This window comes from Protomyctophum parallelum (genome assembly GCF_964188405.1).
Source record: "Protomyctophum parallelum genome assembly, chromosome: 5".
NCBI classification, from domain to species: domain Eukaryota; kingdom Metazoa; phylum Chordata; class Actinopteri; order Myctophiformes; family Myctophidae; genus Protomyctophum; species Protomyctophum parallelum.
Genome location: NC_139702.1, coordinates 15,933,720 through 15,960,014, shown reverse-complemented (window position 1 = coordinate 15,960,014; position 26,295 = coordinate 15,933,720). Strand labels below are relative to the sequence as shown.

The 26,295-nt window shown below is 46.4% G+C and overlaps 1 protein-coding gene across 1 annotated transcript; it reads left to right on the top strand.

Annotated features, from left to right (window-relative positions):
* Positions 1 to 1,483: 1,483 nt before the first annotated feature.
* LOC310858223 (putative ATP-dependent RNA helicase DDX5) lies at positions 1,484 to 25,781 on the top strand. Its single transcript, XM_083764331.1, has 14 exons — positions 1,484 to 1,708; positions 3,785 to 3,959; positions 4,514 to 4,610; positions 7,178 to 7,311; positions 7,432 to 7,497; positions 7,891 to 8,032; positions 9,597 to 9,757; positions 10,148 to 10,320; positions 11,084 to 11,194; positions 13,381 to 13,442; positions 14,131 to 14,190; positions 20,956 to 21,221; positions 23,455 to 23,612; positions 25,324 to 25,781. Exons 1-14 carry the CDS (start codon positions 1,659 to 1,661, stop codon positions 25,646 to 25,648), a joined length of 1,980 nt encoding a protein of 659 aa, XP_083620457.1. The 5' UTR covers positions 1,484 to 1,658; the 3' UTR covers positions 25,649 to 25,781.
* The last annotated feature ends 514 nt before the right edge of the window (positions 25,782 to 26,295 follow it).

Sequence of the window (26,295 nt, the reverse complement as noted above, 5' to 3'; positions counted from 1 at the left end):
TTCTATCTCTGAGACCCCCATTTATATTGTAAAATCAATGTTAATTTAAATGGAACCAAATGGACCCTAACGGGTCCATTTGGTTCCATTTGTACCTCTCGAGTTACAGACCCATAAGGGTCCATTTGGTTCCATTTGTACACCCTCAGAGTTACAGATAGCCTACAGACCCTTAAGGGTCCATTTGGTTCAAAACTAGCATTCTCCATCATTTAGCTGGGGACGTCCTGGAACTCCATCAAGGACCCCTGGGGGTCCCCGGACCCCAGTTTGGGAACCACTGGGCTAGAGCAGTAGTTTTCAACTAGTGGTCCTTGAGGGGGTTCCAGGTGGTCCCCATGTGGTCCGGGGACCCCCAGGGGTCCATGAGGGGGTTCCAGGTGGTCCCCATGCAGCTAAATGATGGAGACTTGATAACCAAATGGACCCTGATTAGATATTTAACTCTAACATTTTATTCATTTAATTTTAAAGAGTTCAATAATTTCCAAACAACTGCATTAGTTAATTTACTAGAAGTCTACACAATTAGAGAATGTGGAAGAATAGTTTGTGGAAGAATAGTTTGTCTGAGAGGCTAAATCTCATCAAATGGCTTAAATGCATAATACATGTTTAAAGGGTTGAAAACCACTGCTCTAGATTAAACAGAGCCCGAGACAATATAAACGCAAAAAAACACATTAATTCCTTCAATCTTATTTTGAAGGCAACCGGAAACCTTATACCTGCTCGCTCATGGACCGGACACCTTATATCTGCTGAAGGAACGGAGCGAAGCCTGTACTTTTTCCTCTACGCATTTAATGTGTATTTACACACAGCAGCGTCACCCAGCGGCGGGAAAGTACCATTGCATGTTACCATATCAGTGTTGCCATATCGGCGTTTTTAAAGTGTGCTTTCTTTACTAATATTGCGGCTTTCTTCCATTTTAAAATTTAATTATAATTATTTTAAACTACAGGTTCTCAGAATATCTTTAGGAAAATGTTCTGTGCCAGGCAGGGAGCATTAGTGTTATAATAATAATAATTATATATTTTCCATTAATTTATTTATTACATTATTAACAACAATATTAATAATAATAATAATAATAATAATAATCTTTCTTTCTTTCTTTTGGAGTTTGTTTGGTTTTGTCCCTCCCGGTCAGACCTGGATGCTTATTTCTCTAAGACAACCTGGCAACACTGAGGGAGTAGTACCGCCGTATTCACCAACGCCTTTCTGGTTTAACTGCGTAGCGTAACGTGGCGCTCTCCAGAGAGGAGGCTACGTAGAAAACGTAAAGTGGCGCAAAAACCAGAGAGGAGTCTACGTAGAACACGTAACGTGGCTCTATCGCTATCCACAGAGAAGGCTACGTAGAAAACGTAACGTCGAGACAGAGGAATGAAGCTACCTACGTAGAAAACGTTGGTGACGTTGACGCAGTGTGAAGAGCATATTCGCATAAACAAACCGCTTCTCTCTCAGACAGACAGACATTATTCTTCTCACTGGAGGTTCGGTTGTTTTGTTCACCGAACTGAAGCAACGCAGTCCTGTGTCTGGTTGATCTTTTAGCAAACGCTCGAGCGTCTAGCTGTATTAGTGTTTAGTTTTAGTACATTAAATATTGTGTTGTTTATTTCTGCATCAGTATAATAAACATGAGAGGGAATTCTTCCTATGGAGACAGAGACCGAGGCGGCAGAGACAGGTACACATTCACACACATTTATTTACCGTGTTGTTGTTATTATTGTGTGAAATGAGCATGATGCAAATTAAGTGCGTCGTGTGTGTGTGTGTGTGTGTGTGTGTGTGTGTGTGTGTGTGTGTGACGACAATAAGACGCACACACCCCTCAAGCTGCACTACCCAAACAATGGGAATAGTGGTGGGAAAAGTTCTAATTTTTTTTTATTTTTTTTTAAGTGAAACATTATCAAATACTGCGATATGTTCAAGGTTTGTCATTTTCCACATGTTTACATATACAAACTAACTCAGGGCCAGCAGTGAATATAATAATATCAAACTAACTCAGGGCCAGCAGTAGCCCTCCAAGCAGAACCCAAATGCTACTGAAGTTTCTGACATTTGTTCGACCCAGTGCATTGGGTCCTGTTCCTCGTCGTCCATGCCACCTGATTAAAACATTTACTGGCTCATGTTTACATGTTAAAACGCCTCCCCGCGGCATGTGACGCCATTATTTTCCTTGAGTTATTCTGAATTCGGTAACTTTAAGTAGCTATACATCCCGGTGCGAATATCTCCTGTGGCGCGGAAGCCGTTAAGTATTTTTAATATATGTTTGCCCGATTTGGAAGCTTGGATTCTTCTTGTTTATTGACACCTCATTGTACCGCCTATCTGGCTAGCTAGTGGCGCTATAGCTATGACACAGCAGATCAGAGGCAGGGACGTAGCCTCACAAGCCAACCGCACACCGGGAGGCGGTACAATAAACGGTAAACAAACAAGAAGAAATAAAGCGACCAAATCGGTCAAACAAAGATTAAAAATACTTAACGGCTTCCGCGCCACAGGAGATATTCGCACCGGGATGTATAGCTACTTAAAGTTACCGAATTCAGAATAACTCAAGGAAAATAATGGCGTCACATGCCGCGGGTCCTATTTTAGAGAGAATCTCCACATCCGCATTTAGGAATTTCCATACGAAAATACACTAGCGAGCAGGGACCCAACGTAAAACTAAACAAAATATCAAAAAAGTTTTACGTAGGGTCCCGAAAGGGGCTAGGCCAGCAGTGAATATATTAATATCAAACTAACTCAGGGCCAGCAGTGAATATATTAATATCACACTAACTCAGGGCCAGCAGTGAATATATTAATATCACACTAACTCAGGGCCAGCAGTGAATATATTAATATTAAACTAACTCAGGACCAGCAGTGAATATATTAATATCAAACTAACTCAGGGCCAGCAGTGAATATAATGATATCAAACTAACTCAGGGCCAGCAGTGAATATATTAATATCAAACTAACTCGGGGCCAGCAGTGAATATATTAATATCAAACTAACTCAGGGCCAGCAGTGAATATATGAATATCAAACTAACTCGGGGCCAGCAGTGAATATATTAATATCAAACTAACTCAGGGCCAGCAGTGAATATATTAATATCAAACTAACTCGGGCCAGCAGTGAATATATTAATATCAAACTAACTCAGGGCCAGCACTGAATATATTAATATAAAACCAATCAATACAATAAGAATAAGCACAACATCCTAAAGTGCAGTGCATTAAAATTGAGCAGCATATTAAGACCTATTAAAAGTGCATTTTATTAGTGTAAGAGTTCAGTTAGTCTGACAGTCTCTCTATTTTTTATGGACCCATAATAGTGATTATTATTTAAGTTAAGTTTTGCCATAACCATTTATTTTGCCATAAATCAGGTAGCTTTAAGGTGCAATGGTAGGAAAAAAGATATATAATAATAATCATATTCGTATATAAGGCATTCGGTTTTCGGCCAACTGTTTCCTATAATTTATTCGGTATTCGGTTTCGGACAATAATTTCCCTTTCGGTGCATCGCTGGTATTTAGTATTTGGTGCAATATTTGCTGGATCTGAGATGTAGTGGAGTAGAAGTATCTGGATCTGATATGTAGTGGAGTAGACTGTAGAAGTACTATGAGATGTAGTGGAGTAGAAGTAACCAAAGGGCCTGTTTTTCTTTCTTTACATTGTGACAACAACACTCAATTAAATAATAACCAAATCAACGCATTGTCCCCGTCAGGCCCAGGTTTGGGGGTGGTGGTGGTGGGGGGCGAGGAGGGGGGGGCGGCCCTCCCCCCATGAAGTTTGGGAACCCAGGAGAACGTCTCCGCAAGAAGAAATGGAACCTGGACGACCTGCCCAAGTTTGAGAAGAACTTCTACACCGAGCACCCCGAGGTGCAGCGCATGAGTCAGGTACGCACGCAGCAACGCACGCACGCAGCAACGCATGCACGCAGCAACACACGCACGCAGCAACGCATGCACGCACGCAGCAACGCACGCACGCACGCAGCAACGCACGCACGCAGCAACGCACGCACGCAGCAACGCATACACACGCAGCAACGCATGCACGCACGCAGCAACGCACACATGCACGCACGCAGCAACGCATGCACGCACGCAGCAACGCATGCACGCACGCAGCAACGCATACACACGCAGCAACGCACGCAGCAACGCACACATGCACGCACGCAGCAACGCAGCCAACAGTGTCCTAGTGCATGTCATGTCAGTCCAAGCACCCGTAGGTGCAGGGAAATGTGCTTGTGGGAAAAGTGTGTGTGCCTTCCACACTAGGGGGTGGGGCTTTTGGTGCGTACGTGCGTGCGTGCGTTGTGATGGAGAAAGGCTGTCATAGGCCAATATATAGAATGTTTTGTTCAGTAAAAAGTATTACATGGTGTCAGACTGTCAGTAATAATACAGTGATAATACTAATGTTCTGTTGATCTGGTTTCCAGTACGACATGGAGGAGTTTCGCAGGAAGAAGGAGATCACAATCAGAGGAAACGGATGTCCAAAAGCTGTGGTCGGATTTCACCAGGCACAGTTTCCTCGTGAGTAGAGAGGGATTGATTGGTTGGTTGGTTGATTGATTGATTGATTGACTGACAGACAGACGATACTATTGTATTAACAGTTTGTAGAATGGTTCAGTTCAAACTAAAGTACAGGTCAATACAACAAAAATGCTACGAGGATAAAACCAGAAAAAGACTTCTTTACATCAGGGTGAATACGTTGGTTAGACACACTAACACACTAACACTTAGTCCGACAACACCCTGGCTCCCGACATGCGTCCATCCATCCATCCATCTTCAACCGCTTATCCGTAGTTGGGTCGCGGGGGCAACAGCTCCACCAGAGAGCTCCAGACTTCCCTCTCCAGAGCAACATTAGTGACTTCCTCCTGGGGGATTCCGAGACGTTCCAAGGCCAGTGAGTCGATGTATTTCCTCCAACTGCGCCTTGGTAAATGGTAAATGGTGCATTTATATAGCGCCTTTATCCAAGGCGCTTTACAGAGATTGTGCATTACATTCACCCATTCACACACACATTCATACACCGATGGCAGCGGAAACCATGCAAGGCACCAACTAGCACATCGGGAGCAATTAGGGGTTCAGTGTCTTGCTCAAGGACACTTCGACAGTAACTCTGGGGGAGCCCGGGTTTGAACTGGCAACCTTGCGGTTACCATCCAGGCACTCTACCCCTGAGCCACCGCCACCCTGGTCTGCCCCGGGGTCTCCTCCCAGTGGGACATGCGTCGAGGACCTCCCTAGGGAGGCGCCCGAGAGGCATCCTAACCAGATGCCCGAACCACCTCAGCTGACTCCTTTCCAGGCGAAGGAGCAGCGGTTCTACTCCGAGTCTCTCTCGTGTGACTGAACTTCTCACCCTATCTCTAAGGGAGATGCCAGCCACCGTGGCAGGTTACAACTAACCCGTGGCAGGTTACAATTTAGGCATTTAGCAGACGCTCTTAATCCAGAGCGACTTACATTAAGCAAGAACAAAAAAGCATGGGAATACATCACATAGAAAGCATTTATCATGAAACATGCGTAAGCTAAGAAAGTAACAGTGGAATATCTATATAATGAAACTATACATATATACTATACTATGCTATACATTATGTACTATGACGTGCTATGACTACATACAATGCAATTATAGTGCTGTCTACATAACATGATATAAGTCTGTATCAAATGCTATCTAAGTCTACAGAAATGCTATCCAAGGGGGTGGGGTAAGTGCTATGGGCCATGATGGAGTCTGAAAAGGTGGGTTTTCAGACTACGGCGGAATATTGGGAGTGAGGATGCAGTTCTGACTGCAATGGGAAGTGCATTCCACAGTTTTGGAGCCAGAAGGGAGAAGAGTTTGGGACGTGTGGAGCGTTGTCCCTGCGTTTTTAGTGAGGGTACTTCCAGCTTCCCTGTGTTGGCTGATCTGAGTAAGCGGGGGGGGGGGGGGAGCCATACCTTTGGTTGCTTTGAATGCCAGCATCAGAGTGCTGGCAGCGACCGGGAGCCAGTGAAGGGAGCGGAGCAGGGGGAAGACATGTGAGAATTTTGGTTGGTTGAAGACCAGGCGAGCTGCGGCGTTTTGGATCAGTTGGAGAGGCTTAAGTGCACATGCCGGTAGGCCAGTAAGGAGGGAGTTACAATAGTCGAGTTTTGACAAGACTGTTGTCTGGATTAGGAGCTGGGCTGATTCCTGGGTGAGGAACGGTCTAATTCGTTGTATGTTATAGAGTGTGAACCTACAGTATCGAGTGACAGCTGTGATGTGAGTTTGAAAACAATCTGTGGCAGGTTAAACTAACTAACTAACTAATCTGTGGCTTCCTGTGAGGGTTTTGCGGTCTCATGACTGTTTAACATTCTGACAGTCCATCGCAGAGTGGCTGGAATCTGAATGGGAACTGTGAGGTTCCCGGTTCGATCCCTGTGGGCTCCCCCAGAGTTAAGGGGGGGGGTTTCTCTGCGATTCTCTGGCATAAATTATCGTCTAGTGTGAGTGTATATAAAAGATCCAATCGTAATCCCTCCGATCTGCTCGGGGCCGCTCACAGTATAAATAACAAATAATTGGATTAAATAATCGGGCCCGATTATCCTGTAGTCAAATGTGTGGTGCTATTAGATTTCTGATTGAAAAAAGTGTAGTGTAAAGGCCTATTCATAGTCTGGATTTTCGGTGGTAAGGTGACCACCGCTCCGGTGGTGAGCTGACCACCGGAGCTGAAATAACGTTGAGCGGTGTTGAGTAAAAACAGAGAGAAGGGTTTGCTCTTCACCACGGCTCGTGACGTCATGTTGTAGTTCGGTGGTCACCCCGCCACCGAAAATCCAGACTATGTATGAGCCTTAAGGCCACCTTTAGTGTGGTGCCTTGCATGGTTTCCGCCGCCATCGGTGTGTGTGTGTGTGTGAATGGGTGAATGTAATGTACAATCTATGTAAAGGTGTGTGAATGTGTGTGTGAATGGGTGAATGTAATGCACAATCTATGTAAAGGTGTGTGTGAATGGGTGAATGTAATGCACAATCTATGTAAAGCGCCTTGGGTAAAGGCACAATGCACTATTTACCATTTCTAACAGAGTATGTGATGGACACGCTGATGCGACTGAAGTTCAAGGAGCCGACAGCCATCCAGGCTCAGGGCTTCCCTCTGGCTCTGAGCGGCAGAGACATGGTGGGCATCGCCCAGACGGGCTCCGGGAAGACCCTGGCAGTAAGGACGTTTATATACTCTGTGTGTGTGTGTGTGTGTGTGTGTGTGTGTGGTTTTAACATTCTCTTAAGATAAATTGAATTAGCATTTGTATTAATTGAGTGTCTCTGTTGATCCCAGTATCTTCTTCCTGCTATCGTCCACATCAACCATCAGCCCTATCTGGAGAGAGGAGACGGACCCATTGTGAGTATACCACAGATACCACCGCCAATGGTCCCCCTAACGCACCGATACCACCGCCAATGGTCCTCCTAACGCACCACAGATACCACCGCCAATGGTCCCCCTAACGCACCACAGATACCACCGCCAATGGTCCCCCTAACGCACCACAGATACCACCGCCAATGGTCCCCCTAACGCACCACAGATACCACCGCCAATGTTCCCCCTAACACACCACAGATACCACCGCCAATGGTCCCCCTAACGCACCACAGATACCACCGCCAATGGTCCCCCTAACGCATGCATCCCGGTGCGCTCCGGTGCAATGCACCGGAGAGCTCTCTCTCTATAGTTAACGGAGAGCTCTCTCTCTCTATAGTTAACGTAATGTCTCTCTCCCCCCTCCAGTGTCTGGTCCTGGCTCCGACCAGAGAGCTGGCCCAGCAGGTGCAAACGGTGGCGTTTGAGTACGGGAAGTCGTCTCGCATTAAGAGCACCTGTGTCTACGGCGGAGCACCCAAAGGACCGCAGCTCAGAGACCTGGAGAGGGGTAAATATAACCCACCTGCCCCCTGGAGAGGGGTAAATATAACCCACCTGCCCCCTGGAGAGGGGTAAATATAACCCACCTGCCCCCTGGAGAGGGGTAAATATAACCCACCTGCCCCTGGCAGCTAAATAAAACACTAAGGGTTGCCCACCTGCCCCTGGCAGCTAAATAAAACACTAAGGGTTTCCCACCTGTCCCTGGCAGCTAAATAACACACTAAAGGTTGCCCACCTGCCCCCTGGCAGCTAAATAAAACACTAAGGGTTGCCCACCTGCCCCCTGGCAGCTAAATAAAACACTAAAGGTCATTACACACTGGCGAATTAGCGACGCGATGCGAATAAGCGATCTGAAAATGCGAAATATTGCATGTTGCAGTTCGCCTGCGAATCTCTGCAAAATACGACACCAGAGCGAACAAATAAAAGCGAAAACAGTCGCATTTTCGCACATTCGCCACTGATGTAGAAGCTTGCATGGACTTCAATTGTTTTTTTTTAAATGCGAATTATTCGCACGAATATATCGCGTCGCCAATTTGCCAGTGTGTAATGACCTTAAGGGTTGCCCACCTGCCCCCTGGCAGCTAAATAAAACACTAAGGGTTGCCCACCTGCCCCCTGGCAGCTAAATAAAACACTAAGGGTTTCCCACCTGCCCCTGGCAGTTAAATAAAACACTAAGGGTTGCCCACCTGCCCCTGGCAGCTAAATAAAACACTAAGGGTTGCCCACCTGCCCCTGGCAGCTAAATAAAACACGAAGGGTTGTCCACCTGCCCCCTGGCAGCTAAATAAAACACTAAGGGTTGCCCACCTGCCCCCTGGCAGCTAAATAAAACACTAAGGGTTGCCCACCTGCCCCCTGGCAGCTAAATAAAACACTAAGGGTTGCCCACCTGCCCCTGGCAGCTAAATAAAACACTAAGGGTTGCCCACCTGCCCCTGGCAGCTAAATAAAACACTAAGGGTTGCCCACCTGCCCCTGGCAGCTAAATAAAACACTAAGGGTTGCCCACGTGCCCCTGGCAGCTAAATAAAACACTAAGGGTTGCCCACCTGCCCCTGGCAGCTAAATAAAACACTAAGGGTTGCCCACCTGCCCCTGGCAGCTAAATAAAACACTAATGGTTGCCCACCTGCCCCTGGCAGCTAAATAAAACACTAAGGGTTGCCCACCTGCCCCTGGCAGCTAAATAAAACACTAAGGGTTGCCCACCTGCCCCTGGCAGCTAGATAAAACACTAAGGGTTGCCCACCGGCCCCTGGCTTAGAAGCCTTTTTTTTAGTAGTGACTATCATTAAATGTACCAGGTGTAGTTTATCCTGCCTAATGAAGTGGTGAATGTATCATTAAATGTACCAGGTGTAGTTTATGGTGAATGTATCGTTAAATGTACCAGGTGTAGTTTATGGTGAATGTATCGTTAAATGTACCAGGTGTAGTTTATCCTGTCTAATGAAGTGGTGAATGTATCGTTAAATGTACCAAGTGTAGTTTATGGTGAATGTATCGTTAAATGTACCAGGTGTAGTTTATGGTGAATGTATCGTTACATGTACCAGGTGTAGAGATCGTCATCGCTACTCCTGGTCGCCTCATTGACTTCCTGGAGGTGGGAAAGACCAACCTGCGTCGCTGCACCTACCTGGTCCTGGACGAGGCCGACCGCATGCTGGACATGGGCTTTGAGCCGCAGATACGCAAGATCCTGGACCAGATACGGGTAAGACCTGACCCCATGGTCCTGGACCAGATACGGGTAAGACCTGACCCCATGGTCCTGGACCAGATACGGGTAAGACCTGACCCCATGGTCCTGGACCAGACCTGAACCCATGGTCACCTGCCAAACAGCAGTGAGAACGGCTGGGCCAAAAGATCAGATTCGAGAAATAAATCAGATTTGACTGGATGTGACTGCAGTCTAAATGAGGCCTTAGATGTGGAGTGGTCTAACTGCCCGTCTGTCTGTCTGCCTGTCTGTCTCTCAGCCAGACAGACATACTCTGATGTGGAGTGGTCTAACTGCCTGTCTGTCTGTCTCTCAGCCAGACAGACAGACTCTGATGTGGAGTGGTCTAACTGCCTGTCTGTCTGCCTGTCTGTCTCTCAGCCAGACAGACAGACTCTGATGTGGAGTGCGACCTGGCCTAAGGACGTCCGTCAGCTGGCCGAGGACTTCCTGAGAGAATATGTCCAGATCAACGTGGGAGCTCTGGAGCTCAGCGCCAACCACAACATCCTGCAGATAGTGGACGTGTGTCTGGAGCACGAGAAGGACAACAAGTAAGAACACTACAGTATACGTCTCTCCCTGTGTCTCCTCTGTGTCTCCTATGTGTTTACATGACCCACATGACCCACCTCTGTGCAACACAATTTGATAGCATAGGTTGGCTCAGTGTTGAGGACAGAGTTAAACAACTGAAAATGGGACTAACATTCAAGATTGTAAAGTGCCCATTTACTTGACTGATTACCTCAAAAAGGTGAGCAACTCCCACAGCCATAATACTAGAGGGAGTGTAAATAATGATCTGGTGCCACCCATTTTCAGAACAAATATGGGTAAATTCACATTTCACCGCACTGCCACTCAAGTGTGGAATGCCCTGCCCCCTTCCCTCAAAACAAGCAGATCACTGGTTTCCTTTAAAAAGCGTCTGAAAACTCACATTTCACTGTCATCAGGTCAAAGGGAGAGAAGGTGATTGGCTCTCTCCCCCCCCCCCCCTTTTTATGTTTTATTAATGTATTTCTATTCCAACCTGTACATATAGATTTAGTGTGTTTGAGAAACGTATTGTATGTTGTCATTGTGAATGAATGCATGGGACCCGAATGGAAACAAAACCGCAAGGTCTTTCTTCGGTGCTGTCCTTTTGGACCAATGCTGTGCTTGACTGTACCCTGTACTGTTTCATCTAATTGTCTAATAAAATTATCAATCAATCAATCAATCAACCAATGAAGTCGTCTCTCCCTGTGTCTCCTCTGTGTCTCCTATGTGTTTACATGAAGACGTCTCTCCCTGTGTCTCCTCTCTCAGACTTCTCCAGCTGATGGAAGAGATCATGGCGGAGAAGGAGAACAAGACCATCATCTTCGTGGAAACCAAGAAGCGTTGCGACGAGCTGACCAGGAGGATGAGACGAGACGGGTGAGACTCGTGCTGCCAGACTGTTGACTTCATCATACAGTCTGGAGCAACGGAAGAGTACACTGTACTTACTGTACATACAGTCTGGAGCAACGGAAGAGCTGTCATGAGTAAAATATAAATGCTTCATCGTACAGTCTGGAGCAACGGAAGAGCTGTCATGACTAAAATATAAATGCTTCATCGTACAGTCTGGAGCAATGGAAGAGCTGTCATGATTAAACTATAAATGCTTCATCGTACAGTCTGGAGCAACGGAAGAGCTGTCATGAGTAAACTATAAATGCTTCATCGTACAGTCTGGAGCAACGGAAGAGCTGTCATGAGTAAACTATAAATGCTTCATCGTACAGTCTGGAGCAACGGAAGAGCTGTCATGAGTAAAATATAAATGCTTCATCGTACAGTCTGGAGCAACGGAAGAGCTGTCATGACTAAAATATAAAGCGGAAGTGGAGCCTCCTCCCCACTTCCGTTTCGTCTTTACAGTAGTGCAAATTTAAATATAATAATATAAATAGAAATCATCTAAGCATATATGGGCCATTCTACCGATTCGGTTCAAATTGCAGTCCCACAATGAAAAACACATATTAAAAAACAATTTAGTGTTCAGACTTTTCACTGTAGTAATGTCATAGTATGGTCTAATTAATCACAATACATTAATTGAGATAATATATAAAAAAACATCCTTTATATTTCACTTCCTATTGGAAGGTGGCTGTCCCAACCTCTAAAACCCCTACATTTCAATTCATGAAAAAAAGTACTTAAATGATTTTTGTCACTTTCCTAAAACATTTTTTAATACACCCATTTGATTTCTTTTATAGGGAAGTTGAAATAATGAAATTGATTTTGTAGATTTATTTTAAATTAAAAAAACTTTATATAAAGAAATGCTGTCCCATGTGTTCATGTCACTACCGAAACAGAAAGAGTTTAAGTCCATAAATGGAGCCTGGTTTAAGCCACACCCCCACACTCTTCACCAAGAAGTGACATAGACGTCATGTTCATCACGGCCTAATGAGTAGCTACTTTACTTTTTACGCTTTTTGGAGCGTAAAAAAATTAATTAAGATGATCGGGGATGTGAGGTCACTTAGTAAAGTCAACTTTTTTAGGAAAGTGTTTCCGGTTCATGGCTTTCAGAGTAAAAGCGATCAGACAACTCTGGCACCCCGGAGCTTCTATTTTGATGCACTTCCGGCACTAAATGTGTTCTAAAGAACTGATCCCATTCATATTTACACTAAAGAACTGATCCCATTCATATTAACACTAAAGAACTGATCCCATTCATATTGACACTAAAGAACTGATCCCATTCATATTAACACTAAAGGACTGATCCCATTCATATTAACACTAAAGAACTGATCCATTCATATTAACACTAAAGAACTGATCCCATTCATATTAACACTAAAGAACTGATCCCATTCATATTAACACTAAATAACTGATCCCATTCATATTAACACTAAATAACTGATCCCATTCATATTGACACTAAATAACTGATCCATTCATATTGACACTAAAGAACTGATCCCATTCATATTAACACTAAACAACTGATCCCATTCATATTAACACTAAAGACCGCTGTCGGAGCGCAGCGCTGAAGAAGAGCAAACGTCTAATCTTAAGTCTATTGAAATGGAGTTAGAACATGTTCTGATCGTATGAAATGAGTTAGAACATGTTCTGATCGTATGAAATGAGTTAGAACATGTTCTGATCGTATGAAATGACATCAGGCTGGCATGAATAAAGTGTCGGCCGGGTGGCGGAGAGTTACGCACGCAGCGCCTATACAGCCTGACTTTACACGGCCTCGCGCTACACCGCTTTTTTATTCTTTGAAATGGGAACGCTTTACGTCTCTCTCTCGCTCTCTCTCTCTCTCTGTCTCTCCCCCCCCCTCTCTCTCTCTCTCTCTCTGTCTCTGTCTCTCTGTCCCCCCCCCCCGCCCCTCTCTCTCTCTCTCTCTCTCTCTCCCTCCTCCTTACATACTGTGCATTTACATTGTGATGAAGAGATGCTCCAGATATGAGCCTAATGAATGACAACATTTACATTGTGAATGTTTGGTCTCCTAACCACCGTGTCCAATAATACTGTGGTCCCGTATTATAGATAATGATAATCATATTAATAATACTCTGTGTTAGCAGATGGCCAGCCATGTGTATCCATGGAGACAAGACGCAGCCAGAAAGAGACTGGGTTCTCACAGGTGAGAGCTTTTTTTCTTTTTGTTGCTAATCACAGGTATACTCGTACTATAATTATACCACAGGTCGTTTCGAGGAAGCAATCAGATTGGTTGAAACAGCCTTCTAGCCGTGGGTTAAACCAGCACCATTCACCACCTAATCAAAACAAAGAATTCAGCTGCTCTGTTTTCCCAGAGCGCAGCAAACTCGGTGGCTAGGCTAGCTAGTTTCTTGGGACATTTGTGGTTGTAGTGACTACATCTGTCATTAAAGGCCTCCAGCACTGCTTCTGCTGCTCCATTAGCTTCTGGAATTAGCCTTTGCACGCTCTTTACTCGCCTGTGGGTTTTTATTGTGTGATCATTTTGACTAAAATCTTAGTTTTTCCGACATGTGCTTGTTGTCAATAAATTAATCAAAACACAGTCAGAATGAATATCTGAGGAACAACTGGCAGTGTCCTCCCTAATGCTTAATGTTTAACTCCACATAATTCATTTTCTAGAGTCCTCCCTAATGCTTCATTCTCTAGAGTCCTCCCTAATGCTTAATGTTTAACTCTACATAATTCATTTTCTAGAGTCCTTCCTAATGCTTAATGTTTAACTCCACAGAATTCATTTTCTAGAGTCCTCCCTAATGCTTAATGTTTAACTCCACATAATTCATTTTCTAGAGTCCTCCCTAAAGCTCTGTTTTCCTCCACAGAGTTCCGGAGCGGTAAAGCTCCCATACTCATCGCCACTGATGTGGCCTCACGTGGTCTGGGTATGTCACATTAACACATAGCACGCACGCACACATGCAGAATGTGCATGGCTATACACAGAACATCAGATTTCTCTCCATTTAGCGATACATATTTCACTATTTCCACTCGTACTTTACCAGTGAGATGGACTCCCTCATTACCCTGTGCACTCCTCCATCACTCAGACTCCCTCTGGCCCAGCATGGTAGATATTTATAACATCCTCCACTCAGACTCCCTCTGGCCCAGCATGGTAGATATTTATAACATCCTCCACTCAGACTCCCTCTGGCCCAGCATGGTAGATATTTATAACATCCTCCACTCAGACTCCCTCTGGCCCAGCATGGTAGATATTTATAACATCCTCTATCACTCAGACTCCCTCTGGCCCAGCATGGTAGATATTTATAACATCCTCTATCACTCAGACTTCCTCTGGCCCAGCATGGTAGATATTTATAACACAATGCCAGTGACATTAGCTCATGAATCTATTGGACATTCTCTATCATTTGTCATGATGTTTAGCGGTGAGAATCAAAACATAATGTTTATTATTACATGTGACGAGATAGGAGTGATTGACATGCTGGATTTTGCCACATCTTACATGATTCATCAGGTGAATATTCATCTGATAACACATTTTTCATTTTTATAATCATTAAACTTCCACCTTTAATTTTTCCTTCCACCTTTGATTATTTGTTTTTTTTACTAATTTAGAATAGCCAATAATTTGTATCACTTTGACTGCCAATTAATTCCTACCACACTGTGCTACCCTACTGGCTCCGCCTGGCAGTGAGGAGCTCTCACCGGGAGGACGTTACTGGCAGTGAGGAGCTCTCACCGGGAGGTCCCTACTGGCAGTGAGGAGCCCTCACCAGGAGGTCCCTACTGGCAGTGAGGAGCCCTCACCGGGAGGACCTTACTGGCAGTGAGGAGCCCTCACCAGGAGGTCCCTACTGGCAGTGAGGAGCCCTCACCGGGAGGACCTTACTGGCAGTGAGGAGCCCTCACCGGGAGGACCTTACTGGCAGTGAGGAGCTCTCACCGGGAGGTCCCTACTGGCAGTGAGGAGCCCTCACCAGGAGGTCCCTACTGGCAGTGAGGAGCCCTCACCGGGAGGACCTTACTGGCAGTGAGGAGCCCTCACCGGGAGGACCTTACTGGCAGTGAGGAGCCCTCACCGGGAGGTCCCTACTGGCAGTGAGGAGCCCTCACCGGGAGGTCCCTACTGGCAGTGAGGAGCCCTCACCGGGAGGACCTTACTGGCAGTGAGGAGCCCTCACCGGGAGGTCCCTACTGGCAGTGAGGAGCACTCACCGGGAGGACCTTACTGGCAGTGAGGAGCTCTCACCGGGAGGTCCCTACTGGCAGTGAGGAGCCCTCACCGGGAGGTCCCTACTGGCAGTGAGGAGCCCTCACCGGGAGGTCCCTACTGGCAGTGAGGAGCCCTCACCGGGAGGACCTTACTGGCAGTGAGGAGCCCTCACCGGGAGGACCTTACCGGCAGTGAGGAGCCCTCACCGGGAGGACCTTACTGGCAGTGAGGAGCCCTCACCGGGAGGTCCCTACTGGCAGTGAGGAGCCCTCACCAGGAGGTCTTTACTGGCAGTGAGGAGCCCTTACCGGGAGGACCTGTTCCTGCCTCAACCCTCCCCCAAATGGGCCAATTAACTGTGTTTGCAATTAGAGACGGTCTGGAGACGGTCTGCCCAGCCGGATGCTCTGCAGTGGAGTCAAAGCCCAGACTCTGCAGTGGAGTCAAAGCCCCAGACTCTGCAGTGGAGTCAAAGCCCTAGACTCTGCAGTGGAGTCAAAGCCCTAGACTCTGCAGTGGAGTCAAAGCCCTAGACTCTGCAGTGGAGTCAAAGCCCTAGACTCTGCAGTGGAGTCAAAGCCCTAGACTCTGCTGTGGAGTCAAAGCCCAGCACTCTTCAGTGGAGTCAAAGCCCTAGACTCTACAGTGGAGTCAAAGCCCTAGACTCTGCAGTGGAGTCAAAGCCCTAGACTCTGCAGTGGAGTCAAAGCCCTAGATTCTGCAGTGCTGGGCAGGTACTTTACCCTCTGAGCTATAGAGAGTCGCAGTCCCGCCCCCTACCAGGGCCCAGTCCCGCCCCCTACCAGGGCCCAGTCCCACCCTCTACCAGGGCCCAGTCCCGCCCCCTACCAGGGCCCAGTCCCGCCCCCTACCAGGGCCCAGTCCCGTCCTCTACCAGGGCCCAGTCCCGCCCCCTACCAGGGCCCAGTCCCGCCCCCCCCCCGACAACTCTTCTCGTGACAAATCATGACAACAAACACAATTTTTTTGGGCCGAACAAATAATTAGAAAGAAGAAAAAAAACAGCAGGTTACACTTGTTGTAACCTGCTGTTGTTTTTCTTCTTTGTAGCAAGCACGCACGCACGAACGCACGCACGCACGTACGCACGCACACACGCACGCAGCATAGCTCCAGAAATAGATTCTGGTAAACCTTGACATCCATGTTGAGGTCCTCGTGTCTTCTGGTTCCCTGTTGGTCCGCCGGTCTGTTTCTTGTTAATGTAGTTAAGTTCCATTGGAGCTCTTTGGCACACTGCCTGAAATCAGCAGGGGTATTCTGTTGGTACCCCCCCCCCCCCCTCCCCTCCTAAAGCATCAGGGGTCCCCACCCTTCACCACCCCTCCTAAAGCATCAGGGGTCCCCACCCTTCACCACCCCTCCTAAAGCATCAGGGGTCCCCCACCCTTCACCACCCCTCCTAAAGCATTAGGGGTCCCCACCCTTTACTGCCCCTCCTAAAGCATCAGGGGTCCCCACCCTTCACTGCCCCTCCTAAAGCATCAGGGGTGTTGGGGGACCCTTCACCGCCCCTCCTAAAGCATCGGGGGTATTCTGTTGGTACCCCCCCCCCCCGCCCCTCCTAAAGCATCAGGGGTCCCCACCCTTCACCGCCCCTCCTAAAGCATCAGGGGGGTTGGGGGACCCTTCACTGCCCCTCCTAAAGCATCAGGGGTGTTGGGGGACAGACAGTCCCTTCACTAACCCCCCCCCCCCCCCCCCCCATGTCTCCCATGGTGTCAATGCATTCTCATTATTACTCTAAACATTGCTGTTAATGTTAATTTTTTATTTTTTTTAAATGTTGAGTGTGAAACAACGCATCTATTTAGTTACCCCACATTTCAATCTGACAGTCTAGTTTCCTTGTGTTAGCTGTTAGCTGTGAGAAGCTGTTAGGTGAAAAGCTGTTAGGAGTGAGAAGCTTTTAGGAGTGAGAAGCTGTTAGGAGTGAGAAGCTGTGTTAGGAGTGAGAAGGGGGAAGAAGTGGAGTCAGTTTCATCCTCCTACAGTGACCGTCTCCTTGTTCTCTCTCCCTCTCCTCTCAGGGTCGGGCAGCGCATGGCGGCTGTAACAGGCAGTCTGCTGTGTTGCTGTCACCACAGGGCCACAAACCCACAAACCCTGCTCTGCAGGGCCTCAAACCCTGCTCTGCAGGGCCTCAAACCCTGCTCTGCAGGGCCTCAAACCCACAAACCCTGCTCTGCAGGGCCTCAAACCCTGCTCTCTGCCACGGTTAGGACTTCAGGGCCACAAACCCTGCTCTGGCCACATGTAGGTCGATGCGTCGCTGCTAGGTTCAGGAGGATCGGGGCCCTTCCATAACTTAAGATTCCCCAAACCACACCAACGATTTGCCACGCATCTCCTTGCAACCAAACGGTTGCGAGTAGATTAATAGTAGTTGCATGAAACCATTATCCCCTATGTCAGTTGCAAGGAGTTGCATTGGTGGGACATGTCTTTTAAAACTGTTTTGTAGCAAGGAGTTGCATTGGTGCGGTTTGGGCCGTAGCTTCCCCACCGCCCCTTTCTCATTGGTGCGGTTTGGGCTGTAGCTTCCCCACCACCGCCTTCTCATTGGTGCGGTTTGGGCCGTAGCTTCCCCACCACCCCCTCTCAGCAAGTGTCTAAGTCCAACGGCCTCTCCCTGGGCCCAGCCTGAGGTGTCTCCTGTGTGTCTGCCCCATCCGTCCGTGACAAAACCCAAAAAGCAGACACAAGACGGGAGACAGAGAGAGAGTTAGAGGGTGTCGTCTGGATCCAGTCCTGGGCCAGGGTCTCTGAGGAGGAGGGCTCCTGCAACCCGGCGAGAGAGCAACAGAACCGTGGTGGTCTTCGTGCGGTTCCAAACGGTTCTGCTCCCGTCCGACGTTGCTGGTGTGCGTTATGGCGAGGGGGGAACACGGTGCGAGGGGGCCACGCATTCCTCCTCTCTCCTGTCCCCTTCCCCCTTCTCCTGCTCCTCCGACAGAACCAGGACTGACCAGGACCCCCCCCGGACGGACAGGGGTAAGTACCTCCTCGCCCTCCGTACCCTCTCCGCAAGCCCTCCATAAGACCACCACCCTTATTTAGGGTAATGTTACTGTACCCTCTAATCCTCCATGAGAACAAGGTTACATTTAGGGTAATGACAAGACCACAGTGTAATGTGTAGAGCCAGGTTTATTTATTTATTCCCCCAACCCTTTTCATATCCAGGTCCGTTATTTTATTGGGCATTTGAGCCACGGATCACCGTTTGATGACATTTAGCCTCTCAGACCCATCTGAGCCACGGACCACCATTTGATGACATTTAGCCTCTCAGACCCATTTGAGCCACGGAACCACCGTTTGATGACATTTAGCCTCTCAGACCCATTTGAGCCACGTACCACCATTTGATGACATTTAGCCTCAGAACCAAGATTTATAATATGTTGTTGTTGTTGGATGAGATTTTGTCCACAACTCCATGCTGTATTGATGTTGGTACCCTTAGGAGAGATAACAGGCTGTAATGATGTTGGTACCCTTAGGAGAGATAACAGGCATTGGTGGTCAAACTGTCAATGATGCTACATTCTCTAATTGTGTAGACTTCTTCATTGTTTTTGGACTTTCATTGAGTGCTCATTTCTATCGGGTCACATGACCAATCTATTGGTCACGTGACCAACCTATTGGTATTTAGGGGGGGACTTATTTGTTTGTCGGACTCGGCAGTGCGGTCGGAGCCCCATGTCCTCTGTAATGAGAAACAGACTCCTGTGTTATTTAGTTCCTACCCAGGACACTTTGTAGATTGTGAACATTATTAAACACAAAGCCTTTATAGTAATTAGTTAAAAGTTATTTGTTCTTGGATCAGATTCTGACGTCACTTTGAGTTTTAACACTGTGACGATTGTTTTGTCCTGATTGCCTGAACTGAACCTAGCATCCCTGTTCTGGGGAGAACATGGACCTAGCATCCCTGTTCTGGGGAGAACATGAGCCTAGCATCCCTGTTCTGGGGAGAACATGAACCTAGCATCCCTGTTCTGGGGAGAACATGAACCTAGCATCCCTGTTCTGGGGAGAACATGAGCCTAGCATCCCTGTTCTGGGGAGAACATGAACCTAGCATCCCTGTTCTGGGGAGAACATGAACCTAGCATCCATGTTCTGGGGAGAACAAGGACCTAGCATCCGTGTTCTGGGGAGAACATGAACCTAGCATCCCTGTTCTGGGGAGAACATGAACCTAGCATCCCTGTTCTGGGAAGAACGTTTGGCAACGAGAGCAGATCTACAAGCTCATAAAACGATGCGCGCAGCGTGTTATGAGCTTGTAGATCCAGACTGAGCAGGAATTAAATTAGCATACCTAATTACCCTATCTGGATGTGTGTTTTATATTTAACTTTATTTGGTAAGTAAGGTAAGTGGTTCATTCATGTGTGCAGACATTGTAATTTATCGCAATGTTATACATTTATCATTAATATGAATTGTAATTGATTTGTTTATACACATTTTATGTATTTAAAGATAACATATTTGTACAGATATAATCTACTAACTAAGATAATAAATAGTAAATAATATGGCTGGGACTTGAACTGATTAATTGAGATTAATGAATTACAGAAACAATATCGCGATTAAAAACGCAAGAAAGATGCGTGAACGCGGGAAGCGAACACAGCTGTTGTGGCAGTCTGACACGCACACACACACATAGACGCACGCAGGCACACACGCACACACAGACCTTTTTCTTTATTTTTTACGCGTTTTAAACGCACATAGTTTTTGCACCACAGAACCTTTCTCGCTGGATGAGTTTCAGACGTACCAATCAGAGCGCTTTGTTTGGCCCAGTGGATGATGGGAAATTTAGATAAAAAAAAAAACTCACCCATTGATTCACTCAAATACCAAAATCTGTTTTAATTGACCACAAAAAGCTTCTTAGGTCAAATATTGATATGCGATTAAAATGCAATTCATTTAGATGAATTCATTAAAATGCTTCAAATTAACCCATTTTGGGCAGGAACCCCTTTTGGTGTTTTAAACATTATGTTATAATGTAGCTATTTAACATTTTTAACTTTGCTTCTGGGGAGGGGGGGGGAGGGTCCCTGGAACAACATATTTTCAGATGGGGATCGGTGGCCAATTACATATACCGGTAATCTTGGGGGTCCTTGACATGGAAATGTTTGAGAACCACTGACACAGAAACATGGGGGGTTTTTCAGAAAACTGTCAGGATTTAGAAGACAAAACGGCTTAAAATGCTTAACATTTATTAGATTTATTTTATCGAGTCTCAGCCCTAGTAAAAATATACTCATTCTTTGTTTGAAATGGTGTAATTTCTCCCCCCTCCTCCTCCTCTCCCCCCTCCTCCTCCTCTCCCCCCTCCTCCTCCTCCACCCAACGGTTTGGCCCAAACGTCTCCATCCCTGAACAGACGTGAACGACGTGAAGTTCGTCATCAACTACGACTATCCCAACTCGTCGGAGGACTACGTGCATCGCATCGGCCGCACGGCGCGCAGCACCAACAAGGGCACGGCGTACACCTTCTTCACCCCGGGGAACCTGCGGCAGGCCCGGGACCTCATCAAGGTTCTGCAGGAGGCCCGGCAGGCCATCAACCCCAAACTGATGCAGCTGGTGGACTCTGGAGGACGAGGCGGGGGAGGGGGAGGGGGAGGTAAGGATCCACGCTCACCCGTTTTTACTACCCGATTTAGATCGATAGATCTTCATTGTACATTGTAACAGATTTAGATCGATAGATCTTCATTGTACATTGTAACAGATTTAGATCGATAGATCAGCATTGTACATTGTAACAGATTTAGATCGATAGATCTTCATTGTACATTGTAACACTATGTACAACGAAATTAAAAGTGCCAACCACCTGGTGCCAACCAGTGCATCATATCACAAAACAACATGAAGCTAAAACTATGAAACAAGTACACAGTACACACCTCATGTTTTTTTCTTGGTGTAATGTTTTCTGTTTTCATGTGTTGTGGGTGTTTGAACAGACCTGGGGCCTGTTTCACGAAACTTGGATTAACTAATCCTGGATTTAGGCCAAAACCAGGCTTTTTCAATCCTGGTCTTTACAGCCTGGTTTATTCCGTTCCACTAAAGCCAAGCGAGGCTCAGAATTGGCGGATTTGGCGAGCCGGGATCAGCAAGCCTGGCTGAATAGACAGCCTGGCTTTTTTTCTCTAGACCCATTCTGTGGAACACAGATGTACTGATCCTTCTTCTTCATGGAGTATTATGGCAGTTTGCATCCTTAATAGTTGCATTACTGCCCCCTTCTGTATATCTCAGTATCTTTACTAATCTATTCAAGACTTACTGATACAAGGACTTAAGCTTCTAAAATAAATACTGATGCTGTAATTAAAGAGAGAACATACTCTCAATAGTGGATAGACTGAATGATTAACTACCCCAAAAATATAGGGGCCAGACTGGTGAACTGTGGGTCATGGGTTCAATAGTGGGTGAAACGTTACAATGGTAATATGTTGTAAAACAATGAGTAATGGTAATATTTAGTGGTTTTCACTTTTACAAAAAAAAAAAATAATATTATATAATAATTCTTCTTAACTGTGCACTTGCACGACAGCAAACCTATTCTGGGGAACATTCACCAAAAGCAGCTGATCTACAAGCTCACAAGCTGTCATGATGTTGTGCAGCCTATATCTTTTGGTTATTTGATTTTATATAGTGCTTAAATTAGTCCTTTAATGCAGACCGATACAAATAAGGCAACATAAACCCATAATAATTGAATAAGTCTGGAAAACATCATTGGTTTGTGATCAGTTTGACTGCTTAATGAACAGTGAAGACATCAGGATTAGGTTAAACCTGTCTGTTAGCCTGGTCCGGAGCAGGCTAAATCCAAAGCATTAGTTTCCATGGTAACTAATGTAGCATCACTTTCATGAAACCAAATCAAGCCTCAACATATCCAGGTTAACTGGTTAAATTAATCTGGCAAGATTAACCAGCTTTCATGAAACCGGTTAATCGCTGATCCAGCATATATTAAACCAGGATATGTGTTAAATCCCGGTTTAATCTCTAATCCAAGTTTCGTGAAACAGGCCCCTGTGAATATGAATATATTCGGGACAACAATAAAGATGTTATTGTCTCCTGTGCCTCCCCACTGTCCCAGGGGGTAGAATGACAATAAAGATGTTATTGTCTCCTGTGCCTCCCCACTGTCCCAGGGGGTAGAATGACAATAAAGATGTTATTGTCTCCTGTGCCTCCCCACTGTCCCAGGGGGTAGAATGACAATAAAGATGTTATTGTCTCCTGTGCCTCCTCACTGTCCCAGGGGGTAGAATGACAATAAACAGATGTTATTGTCTCCTGTGCCTCCCCACTGTCCCAGGGGGTAGAATGACAATAAAGATGTTATTGTCTCCTGTGCCTCCCCACTGTCCCAGGGGGTAGAATGACAATAAAGATGTTATTGGGCGGCGGTGGCTCAGGGGTAGAGTGCCTGGATGGTAACCGCAAGGTTGCCAGTTCGAACCCGGGCTCCCCCAGAGTTACTGTCGAAGTGTCCTTGAGCAAGACACTGAACCCCTAATTGCTCCCGATGTGCTAGTTGGTGCCTTGCATGGTTTCCGCTGCCATCGGTGTATGAATGTGTGTGTGAATGGGTGAATGTAATGCGTAATCTCTGTAAAAGCTTCTTTTTTAATGAATCTCTGCGTAATCTCTGTAAAGCGCCTTGGATAAAGGCGCTATATAAATGCACCATTTACCATTTACCATTGTCTCCTGTGCCTCCCCAGGGGGTAGAATGCGTTACCGTAACACTGGTTCCGACTCCAACAACCCCAACATGATGTTCCAGGACGAGTGCGACCGTCGCATGCGCTCCGTCGGAGGAGGAGGAGGAGGAAGAGGAAGAGGAGGAGCAGGAGGAGGAGGGGGGGGAGGAGGAAGAGGGGGAGGAGGAGGAGGAGGAGCTAAAGCCGACAGCGGAAGCTTCAATCGCAACGGACGCGGAAACAACAACCGAGACGCAGAACGTTCCTCCAACTCATCGTCCTCCTACACAAGGTTCATAATAATTATTATTATTATTACTACACAAGGTTCATAATAATAATTATTATTATTACTACACAAGGTTCATAATAATAATTATTACTTGCGCAAGCAGAGCGCGCAAGTAATGTTTTCGCCCGGTCTCCTCCGTCGTGACAGCTGTTCCGCCATTCGATGTTTATGCAGAAAAACATCAAATCTGTGCCTGTTTTGCTGGGACCAAATGACCACAAATGACCATATATCTTACGTCATCATTTAGAGCTAGTCATACGTATACTATATACATAATCAGTAAAAATAAAATAGCAATTTGTGCCTGATCTGCTGGGACCAGAGTACGTGGTGTGTGTATATGTATGACTAGCTCTTAATGATGACGTAAGAAATATGGTCATTTGTGGTAATTTGGTCCCAGCAAACCAGGCACAGATTTGCTGTTTTCTTGCATAAACATCAAATGGCGGAACAGCTGTCACGGTTTTTGGCGCAAAGTAACCACAGTATACCGCTAATCAACTTACAACTACACACTTTATACAGTATAGAGTATAGAGTATATATGTATACGTATATAGTATTATGCCTATATACTATATATATACTATATATATTTCTTACGTCATCATTTAGAGCTAGTCATACGTATACTATATACATAATCAGTAAAGATAAAATAGCAAATTGTGCCTGATCTGCTGGGACCAGAGTACGTGGTGTGTATATGTATGACTAGCTCTTAATGATGACGTAAGAAATATGGTCATTTGTGGTCATTTGGTCCCAGCAAACCAGGCACAGATTTGCTGTTTTCTTGCATAAACATCAAATGGCGGAACAGCTGGGGGATATCAACACATATCAATGATTTATTTGTCTCTGAAAAACTAAAAAGGGATCCTGAATATATATATATATATAACGATAAAACAGTATTTCTTATATAGATAGGAACTTGAACCATACTTAATAATACTAGGTGTTTATATGCATAAAGTAGGTAGGTAGCAAATAGTTACATCTAAACATTAATCATTTCAAACGTTCCTTCACAGAGATACTGAGATTTGACAGTTTACAGCGGTCGAAAGGACTTGCGCGCTCTGCTTGCGCACTAGTTGGCCATTTATGGCCTACTAGTGTGCAACAAGCAAGTATGCACTCGACAGAGTGCAGTTCTAGTTATTATTATTACTACACAAGGTTCATAATAATAATAATTATTATTATTACTACACAAGGTTCATAATAATAATAATAATGCGAAAATCCTTTATTTTAAGATGACCAACGTTTGGCACAAAATGCCTTCTTCAAAGTATCTGTAGAACCTTTCATGACATGAAATGAATGCAGCTCAAAGTGCTTTACAGAGCAATGGAGAAAGAAAGAACAGGTCTCCACCAGGCCAGGGCACGTCAGGTTGTGGCCTCCTGGTGGCGCTATAATAGGACAGGTCTCCACCAGGCCAGGCCAGGTCAGGTTGTGGCCTCCTGGTGGCGCTATAATAGGACAGGTCTCCACCAGGGCAGGTCAGGTTGTGGCCTCCTGGTGGCGCTATAATAGGACAGGTCTCCACCAGGCCAGGGCACGTCAGGTTGTGGCCTCCTGGTGGCGCTATAATCCAATGTCCAAACTGACTAAAACTATAAACTCTAAATATCGTACCTGTTCCTCCTACAGAGAGTATAAAGTATAAATATCGTACCTGTTCCTCCCACAGAGAGCGAGATCGCGGCAGCCGGGACAGCGCCAGGAGTTCGGAGCCGCAGTACCAGAGTTACGCCTCCGGGGGGAGCTATGGCTCCAGACCTGTCCCGACCAGCCAGTCCAATCACAAGGCTCCGTTTGGCCCCGCCCTTCCTCCTCCCCCCCAGGCGGGGGGGCCCGTGCCTCTCATGGCCCAGAAGTTCGCCCCTCCCCCCCCGGCCCCCCCCGCCTCTCTCCTGGGCTTCATAGGCCAACCCCCTCCCCCGTTCAGCTTCCCCCCCTTCCCCCCACCCCCCCCCTCCGCCCGGGGCACAGCCGCCCAGGAAGTAGTTCATTAAGCTACCCCCACGCCCCAGGAAGTAGTTAATTAGGCTACCCCCACGCCCCAGGAAGTAGTTAATTAAACTACCCCCACGCCCCAGGAAGTAGTTAATTAGGCTACCCCCACGCCCCAGGAAGTAGTTCATTAAACTACCCCCACGCCCCAGGAAGTAGTTCATTAAACTACCCCCCACGCCCCAAGGACTGTCTAAAGAGGACAAGAAGCGAAGACCGTAAGGGCGCCGCCATGTTGCTCACATGGTGCTCCATGGAAGGAAAGAAACATGCGCAGTTGAGACCAAGGAAGCTGAACGAGGAAGTGATGGCTGCATAAAGCCCATTGCGCATGTTTCTTTCCTTCCATGGAGCACCATGTGAGCAACATGGCGGCGCCCTTACGGTCTCCGCGTCCCGTCCTCTTTAGACAGTCCTTGCCACGCCCCAGGAAGTAGTTCATTAGACTACCCCCCACGCCCCAGGAAGTAGTTCATTAAACTACCCCCCACGCCCCAGGAAGTAGTTAATTTAACTACCCCCACGATAATGTTTTTGTGAGAAACTAAACGATGACACCTTCACTCTGGTTCCCTTGTTTTCACCAACAGAACTTTTAGTTTTAGAACTGGTTCCTTTAATACACCAGCACACCTGGTTCTATAGAACT

Bases quoted from the DNA above. Each gene is read 5' to 3' on its own strand.
- LOC310858223 (XM_083764331.1), top strand. From the start codon at position 1,659: ATGAGAGGGAATTCTTCCTATGGAGACAGAGACCGAGGCGGCAGAGAC. The intron at 13,443-14,130 runs GTGAGAGCTTTT...TTTCCTCCACAG, and splicing joins AAGAGACTGGGTTCTCACAG to AGTTCCGGAGCGGTAAAGCT. The intron at 14,191-20,955 runs GTATGTCACATT...ATCCCTGAACAG, and splicing joins TGTGGCCTCACGTGGTCTGG to ACGTGAACGACGTGAAGTTC.